The sequence below is a fragment of the Alosa sapidissima genome, chromosome 9 (genome assembly GCF_018492685.1).
Source record: "Alosa sapidissima isolate fAloSap1 chromosome 9, fAloSap1.pri, whole genome shotgun sequence".
NCBI classification, from domain to species: Eukaryota; Metazoa; Chordata; class Actinopteri; order Clupeiformes; family Clupeidae; genus Alosa; species Alosa sapidissima.
The window spans coordinates 35581600-35590645 of NC_055965.1; the positions used below are offsets into that span (position 1 = coordinate 35581600).

Below are 9046 nucleotides of genomic sequence, written 5' to 3' on the forward strand. Positions count from 1 at the left end.
CTAATTTGCGTTCAGTAGCCAAGTGCGTAATATTGCAAAAGTTGAAAAAGTAAATGTGTTTATTGTAGCCTACAGAAAATAAATAGCCTACTATCATACTGTCAGTTAATTGGCTACAGTGCAGTGAAGAGTTTGGAGAGTAGGCTAGGGCAACTTGAAGTTTTATGAAAATAATTTACGAACCAAAACATAAACACCATGAAGCTTCTATTTCTTGCAGCTGTTAAAACACCTGCTAGATAGTTTAAATACCCACCAACATTCGTTTTTGCAGTACAGATTATTTCTGAAAGTTATTTGTCTACTAGGCCTAGCCTACTGGCTGATTTATCAAACGAGTGCTTTCTCGTTCGTCCTCCGCAAACTACAGGTGTTTCGGTAGAGAGCCATTGAATAAGCGATGCCAAGCAATTTCTGTAACACTTTTTGTGACATTCAGCAAATATCTCCTCATTTAATGTAAGTTCCTTCGGACAATAGGCCTATGTTCTACTCTACGTGCAGTTGTCCTCCATCTCAGTTGCATCAGGTTTCTAATTTTGAAGGTTCTAAAATATGACGATATGCTTCACTGAATCCTTCTCGTTTTCTTTCATTTGTCCAGCTAACTTTTCCATTGAAACTAGCCATTTATGATGGATTACACACTCGACATTCTGAAATGTCCTGCACGATCAAGGCCAAATTAAGTTATCACGCAGCCACTGTGTCAGCAGCATGAGTGCTGACGGTGACTGTGCGTTTCTGATGTCAGATTATTATGTAGGCTAGCCTACTAGACTGTTCTCACGTTGCAGCGCTTTACTTATATGTAGCATTAATTTACTTATTAATCAATATGAGGGGCAGAGGGGGATAAATGTTGTCCCCACCGGGGATAAAAATAATTTAGCAGAGGTAGGAATAGGAAAACCAGAGGTGGGGAAATCCCCACCATCCCCCCCTACAAATCGCACCCTGGATGTAAGATTAGATTTTATTAGATAAGCAGTTTTCCAGTGTGAGCTCAAAACCTCCCGTTGAGCGGTCTTACTAACTCACACACACACACACGGACACACAATGTGCAGCAGAATAGAGGAGGACAGTAACTAAGTACATTGACTTGATTACTGTACTTAAGTATGATTTTTGAGAATCTGTACTTGAGTATTTTTTTTTTTTTTGGAAAACTTGTGACTTTTACTCCACTACATTTGAAAGACAAATATTGTACTTTAGACTCCACTACATTTGCAATATGAGCCTGAAGTACTTTTAAACACATTTGATTCTTTAAATGCAATATTGTACTTTTGACTCCACTACATTTGAAAGACAAAGTACTTTTAAACATATTTGATTCTAGTTTAAATGCAATAATGTGATAGACCATCTTGAAGTTAATTTATTCAATAGTTCAATTTGAACTTCAATGAATTGGCTGTGGTAATGATGGGGATGAACATATTTGTACACACACACACAAACTGGACCTAATTGTATAAATGGCCACAGTATCATAAAGATGAACGACAAAACACATCCATTTGTTGCTTAGTGCATCTTTAATGACTAGTCAGAATAGAGAGATGTGTTTCACTCAAAATTATACTCATACAAAAGTGTGTGTGAGTGTGTACAAGATTGCATGTGTGGGTGTGTGTTTGTATGTGTTGTGTGTGTGTGTACCAAGATTGTATGTGTGGGTGCGTGTCTGTGTGTGCGAGTGTGTGTGTGACAGTGTGAGTGTGTACAAGATTCTGTGTGTGTGTGTGTGTGTGTGCGCTACATCCTCTTGTGGATACACAGGTGTGTGTGTGTGTGCGCTACACCCTACAACGCTACATCCTCTTGTGGATACACAGGTGTGTGTGTGTGTGTGTGTGTGTGTGTGTGTGTGTGCTACACCCTACAACGCTACATCCTTTTGTGGATACACAGGTGTGTGTGTGTGTGTGTGCGCTACACCCTACAACGCTACATCCTCTTGTGGATACACAGGTGTGTGTGTGTGTGTGCGCTACACCCTACAACGCTACATCCTCTTGTGGATACACAGGTTGACATTGCAGTTGGTGCAGAAGTGATGGGCATCTTTGCAGCTGTCCACAAAGAAGGGGATGACACAACAGCCAAACACCAACCTGAGAGAGAAATAAAGAGAGAGAGAGAGAGAGAGAGAGAGAGAGAGAGGGGGGGGGAATGAAGAGGATTAGATACAACAGCCAAACACCAACCTGAGAGAGAGAAGAGGGAGAGAGAGATAAAGAAAGAGAGAGAATGAAGAGGATTAGACAACAGCCAAACACCAACCTTGGGGGGGGGGGGGACAGAGAGAGAGAGAAGGAATGAAAAGAGAGGGGGAACAGAGAGAGAGAGAAGGAATGAAAAGAGAGGGGGAACAGAGAGAGAGAGAAGGAATTAAGCCAGACAGTGGTGGACAAAAGCCATGTTTACATGGACAGTTTTTTGTCATTCCGATTGAAAGATTTGTGCCGTCTGTACGTTCTATCCGATCAGGTGCTCTCAATCGCTTTAGGCGGGGATCACACCAGCCAGCGGCAGGTTTGAACTTGGTTCAACTTTTAAAGAGGAAGGAGAGAGATTGTGTGTAATACAAATTGTGTGTGTGTCTGTCTGTGTGTGTGTGTGCGTGTGTTACCCAAACAGAACGCAGAGTCCACATATGAGCCAGGTGAAGGCGCCGCTGTGATACACCACTCTGGTTTGGACCCGCTGTCCACAGTTACGGCACGTTGTCATGGTAGCCACGTCGCCAAGGTCCCCAGAACAAATCAGAAGCTGGCCTGACAACACATTTACATTCTTTTAAAATATGCACGCATACACACACACTCTCTCACACACACACACACCACATATGGTCAGAAGCGCATATAAACACACACAATATATGACCATTGCCGTACTCTTTTTAGAAACATCACACGTGCACGCACACACACACATTACTCTTACAACATTACACACGCGCACAAACACACGCACACACACACACACACACAGATACACACTGGCCAGGGCACAAACACATGCAGGTGTGTGTGTGTGTATTTTCATGCAATTATTAATGATTCTTTACATCACCCCTTATTTTGTGTTAACAAACAACAACAAACATGTTTTGGAAAGTGATCTATTACCGCCCGTGGCCTATAGCTGCGTTTTCTACATTTAGATGTCTCTCATTGCACCTTGATGGGTCTAATGCAGCGTTTCTCACAATTTTTCAGACGAAGGGCCACTTAACCAATAAAAAAGAAACGCACGGACCACCTAGCTAAAAACAAACAGAAGATGAGACCTACTTCAACAGTATATTAGCCTACACAATAGGCCTACTCACTGAACCACCTTGCTTATTGTCTTTGCACTTAGGCAGTGTTGCAGAACTGTTTGGATTTACATACAAGTTGGTTCAATATTGCAAACAACTCATCTAAATTATATTTTACCATGTCTGCTCGCGGACCACCAGTGGTCTCCGGACCTGGGTCTAATGGGTTGGGCGCACACCAGGACACACACCAGCCCAGCACCAAACTCTGAGGACGCTAAACAAAAGCGGGTATTTTAGGCAATAAGTGCTCCCGGTAAGAGCCAAACCAGATGTTGTCCGAATTTACACACTTATGGCTACTGAAAGATGTTAGGTTCATTGATCAAATACTATTGTGAAGTATTGGCTGCACATACGGTAATAGACACACGTACCCTATTGGAGTTGATCTACACATAATAGACACACCTACCCTATGGGAGTTGAACCAAATGATCTACACATAATAAACACACACACCCTAAGGGAGTTGAACCAAATGATCTACACGTAATAGACACACGCACCCTATGGGAGTTGATCTACACATAATAAACACACCTGGATTCAGTACAACCCCACCTTTCCAACAAGCCATCATATGTGTTTCTATGATAATCCCTGGCAAAGCAGCCACAAAGTAAATGAAAACATTCTGCATAGATATTATTTTTTTGCATGTCCGCTTATTTTAGGTGTATGTTTACATGTCTCTACTCATTAAGATATTCACATCCAGTCTTTTCTAGTAGGTAAAGTAACTTCCTGACTATAAACATGCCAAGTTTCAAAGGTCTCAGAGCTTGTGTGATTGATCTGCACTGATTTATATGCCTTAACTCCAATACGGACAGGCTATATTTTAGTCCTTTTTTGGTTTTGGGGTGTATAACAATATCTGTTAATTTAACAATCTTAGCAGTAAAATATTTTTAGCCAAGAATCCATTTCATATATGGGAGACCTTAGAGATGAGGAAAAACATTGTTGGGTTTAGTTCTACCTCCGGTAGGGGTATCTAAAAAAATTGGGGCCATTGTCACTAGCCTAATAATAGACACACCTACCCTGTGGGAGTTGGACCATCTGTATTGGCTGGGATGTGGCGTGCATCATGGGACCTGTTCGAATCATCATTTATATTTCTCATAGTGTATATCACACACTCTTATAAAAAATGAGAACAAACATATGACTATATGTTTAAACCATCTGAATGTTAGACATACACTTACCCTGTTGCATTTGAACCATCTGAATCTGGGGTGCGGCCTGCATCATGGGACCTGTTGGAGTCATAAATTCTAGAGCACTCTGCTAGTACACACTGCACTACTACACACTCTGCTAGTACACACTCTGCTAGTACACACTGCACTACTACACACTCTGCTAGTACACACTGCACTACTACACACTCTGCTAGTACCCACTCCAATACTACACACTCTGCTAGTACACACTCCAATACTACACACTCTGCTAGTACACACTCCAATACTACACACTCTGCTAGTACACACTCCAATACTACACACTCTGCTAGTACACACTCCAATACTACAAACTCTGCTAGTACACACTCTGCTAGTACACACTCTGCTAGTACACACTCCAATACTACAAACTCTGCTAGTACACACTCTGCTAGTACACACTCCAATACTACAAATTCTGCTAGTACACACTCCACTAGTAAACACTGCACTGAATTATCCAGGATTCATTATTACACTAGTACACACTACACACTACACTAGTACACACTACACTAGTAAACACTATACTAATACACACTCCACTTGTACACACTACACTAGTACACACTCCATTACTACACACTCCACTAGTACACACTCTGCTAGTGAACACTTTGCTAGGACACACTCTGCTGGTAAATAATGAATATGCTGCTATGTTAACAAACTTAAAAATAGTAGAATAGCACTAATGTTAACTATATATTCATACCAAAGATTCACTCTCATATGCTGTTAAGATATTTAAGATAGAGCCTAGAGTATTCCTCATATTAAAATAGCACTAATGTCAATAATATTTAGCCAACACACTCTTACCCTGTTGTGGTACAGCCTGCATTGGCTGTGGTGCAGTCTGTACCATCTGACCTGGCTGCACCATCTGACCGTAGGGTGGAGTCTGTTGGTATCCCTGTGCTGGGTATGGAGGGGGAGGAGCCTGTGTCTGGGTTAAGGTGGAGGAGGGGGAGGGCAGCACCTGTCCAGGGGACACTGAAGGACCGCCTAGAGAAGAGAAGAGAGGAACACTGAAAGATTGCCTAGAGAAGAGAAGAGAAGAGAGGGATATAAAGGACCACCTAGAGAAGAGAAGAGAAGAGAAGAGAAGAGAGGGATACTGAAGGACAGCACTATTTGTGGTATGCAGGCATTGTACAACGGGGGCCCCATATCCAGTATTCACAGAATCATCACATATCCAGTTCATAACAACAATTAAATTAGATATAGTCACCTACAAATGAAACAGAGGGCGCTTGTTTTATTGAGCAGGTCTTGCATAGAAGCCATAATAAGGCCATATCTGTGTATTATTTGAAATTTTAGGCTATGGTATGTTTATTTTTTCTTCACACAGGATGTTAGTGTGCCATGGGACATTTAAGTGTCAAAAGTGTGTCGTGGCACAAAAAAGGTTGAAAAACACTGACCTAGAGAACAGGAGAGAGGGGAACTGTGTTCTTGTGTGTGTGCGTGTGTATGCGTGTGTGTGTGTGTATGCGTGTGTGTCTGTGCGTGTGTGTGTGTATGTGTTAACCTGCTGTGCATGTGTGTGTGTATATGTGTGTGTGTGTGTGTGTGTCTGTGCGTGTGTGCGTGCGTGTGTGTATGTGTTAACCTGCTGTGTATGTGTGTGTGTGTGTGTGTGTGTGTCTGTGTGTCTGTGCGTGTGTGTGTGTCAGTGCGTGTGTGTGTGTCTGTGCGTGTGTGTGTGTGTTAACCTGCTTCCATGTCCTTTTCCATGTCACTGTGCTCCTTCTTGACCTCTTCTGAGTCACTCATCACTATGAGGAGAGCTCTGGTGGATACAAGTACACGTGCACACACACACACACACACATACGCACACACGCACGCACGCACGCACACACACAGTCAACCATACGGCTATGGTTTAGTTTACTAGTAAAATAGAGCATACATGCTACATCAAATGTCTAAACCATACAATTCAGGTTATTCATACAGAATTCAAATAATGAAACAGATTTGAAAACTATTAAACCATACAATTCAGGTTATTCATACAGAATTCAAATAATGAAACAGATTTGAAAACTATTAAACCATACAATTCAGGAATGAAATTGTTAGTGACTCTGATACTGCTCAACTGAGTAAGACGTTCTCAACTCAACACAACACAACACAACACACAAACGTAAACATATACAAAAACAGTAACACACACACAAATGTGAACACATACAAACACACACACACACACATGTAAACACATACAAACACACACACACCAATGTAAACACATACACACACACACACATGTAGACACATACAATCACACATACAGATACACACAGACACACACATAAACACAGATATAAACACAGGTAGTTTCAGTCTAAAAATTAAACATTCTTGAAATATTATTATTTTTCTTCCTGTTGGAGAGGGCACAGAAATAAAAGTATTTTTTGCTAGCACTATAAGGTTAAATATGTGTAAGCTATATTAGTGTACAAACATGCAGGTACATAGAAACAAATCTAATGAGACTCCTTTGGATTAAATAAAATAAATTAAGCCTCTTACCGTGCGATACACAGATACAGCCACGCAGAGACCTAGAGAAGCCAAAGAATGTGTTTAGAACTAAGAACTCACCTGTCCAGAAATCAGAAACTCCCTCCCCACACACACCAGAGGTTAAATGAAAACAATGGACTGATGCCAAAGAATGCTGTCGGCACCCAATTGTCCACATGCACACACACAGGCACACACACACACATTTTTATTTGCACACAAATACATTACACAAACCACACACAATCACATGCATACAAACACATTGTTTGGTTTGTGCATGCTTGCACACATAGCGTAGGTGTATTTTGATAGTGAGCTCTTTGTGTGGGTAAAGTTGCATTAATCTGTTTTAAAAACATCTCCTTGTTTCCTCATTCTGCCCCCATCACACACACACTGCTTTCACTTGCAACTAAGCAGGGAAACGTCAATCTACAAAACAAAATGGAGCTGACCAGAGCCGGACAGTAACGGAGTACATTTACTTGAGTACAGTACTTTTACAATTTTGAGGGATCTGTACTTTACTCCAGTATCATTTTTGGGGAGTACTCATGACTTTACTCAAGTACATTTGAGAGGCAAATATTGTACTCTTTACTCCACTACATTTCTATCCATAACCGTGAGTACCCGTTACTACTTCTAAAAAAAGGAAAAAGAAAAATCTCGGAAACCCTCAATTTGTTGTTTCCCTCTCAAACGTGATTGGATTGTGCAGGCGCCACTGATTGGGACAGCCTATCAGCAATCACCTTCAGCTTTCCACCAAAGTCAACTCCATGGTCAGACCATGGACGAAACAATGGATGAAGACGCAGCAGGTCCATCCCGGGAATGTGCCAACCTGTGGCCCCACCTCGCCAGACTATTTCAATTTTCTGAACAAGTTAATGATAGTTTTCGCTTCAAGTGTTTCAATTACAAAATAGTATTTTGTATTTGAAATACATATTTTAAATACATGTATTAGAAATACTGCCCATCCCTGGCAACATGGTAAAAAGAGGAAAACTCCATGTACTGATGTATATGCCCCCCTGTCTATTTAGAGCACATCACCCTCTCTCATACTGCATTGGCTATCTGTCTGTTTTAGAATTGATTTTAAAGTCGTTCTTCTGGTTTGCAAATCTCTTAATGGTTTGGCACCCTCATATGTCACACAGTCCTTATCGTTTCATGTTCCGTTCTGGCCTAATATGTCACAGAGTCCTTATCGTTCTGGCCTAATATGTCACAGAGTCCTTATCGTTTCATGTTCCGTTCTGGCCTAATATGTTACAGAGTCCTTATCGTTTCATGTTCCGTTCTGGCCTAATATGTCACAGAGTCCTTATCGTTTCATGTTCCGTTCTGGCCTAATATGTTACAGAGTCCTTATCATTTCAATTCTGTCCTCTGGTGCGGGCTTCTTAATGGTGCAGTCAGTGATTGTATGCGATTTGTGTCTCTTAAGCATGCCAAAGGTCGCTCAAAACAAAATGGGAGAATCAGCCTTCGTTCATACACTACGCAGCCTTGGCATACTGTTCGCTCAACATATTAGAGAGACTGGCTGTGTGGACATGTTTTAATATGTTTAATATGTTAACACGTAGATCTTCTGAATTAGAATTGAGAGTGGGTCTGGAAACGTTTCATTGACTTACGACTTCCACGACTTACGACTATACAGTATATTCTTACTTGAGAGTGGGTTTGGAAACGCTTCATTGACTTACGACTTCTAGCAGGGCCATAACTATTAGTGAAATTAAATTTCACAGTGAAATTAAACTCACTAAACATATTGGTCTTTTGTTGGTCCTCTTACTGGTCTTTCATTGGTTGTTTTAAGGATGATATTATTGGTCAATTAGTCATTGATTTGCACACTTCTTGCATGTTGTTAAATAAAAGTTATGTGTGTCTG

The 9046-nt window shown here is 41.1% G+C and overlaps 2 protein-coding genes and 1 long non-coding RNA gene across 12 annotated transcripts in view; 1 reads left to right on the forward strand and 2 right to left on the reverse strand.

Annotated features, from left to right (window-relative positions):
- LOC121718788 (NACHT, LRR and PYD domains-containing protein 3-like) overlaps positions 1-9046 on the reverse strand; it is a 1510793-nt gene that overhangs the window by 1316988 nt on the left and 184759 nt on the right. The window lies entirely within an intron of this gene.
- LOC121719036 lies at positions 1717-2071 on the forward strand. The gene is made up of 3 exons (XR_006034093.1): positions 1717-1746; positions 1792-1937; positions 1984-2071. It is a non-coding gene; the product is annotated as an uncharacterized LOC121719036 (long non-coding RNA).
- LOC121718996 (lipopolysaccharide-induced tumor necrosis factor-alpha factor homolog) lies at positions 1818-7225 on the reverse strand. Its single transcript, XM_042104485.1, has 7 exons — positions 7207-7225; positions 6303-6379; positions 5401-5586; positions 4558-4608; positions 4390-4443; positions 2645-2789; positions 1818-2126 (listed from the first exon to the last, which is right to left on the reverse strand). The coding sequence occupies exons 2-7, from the start codon at positions 6361-6363 to the stop codon at positions 2018-2020; spliced, it is 606 nt and encodes a 201-aa protein (XP_041960419.1). The 5' UTR covers positions 6364-6379; positions 7207-7225; the 3' UTR covers positions 1818-2017.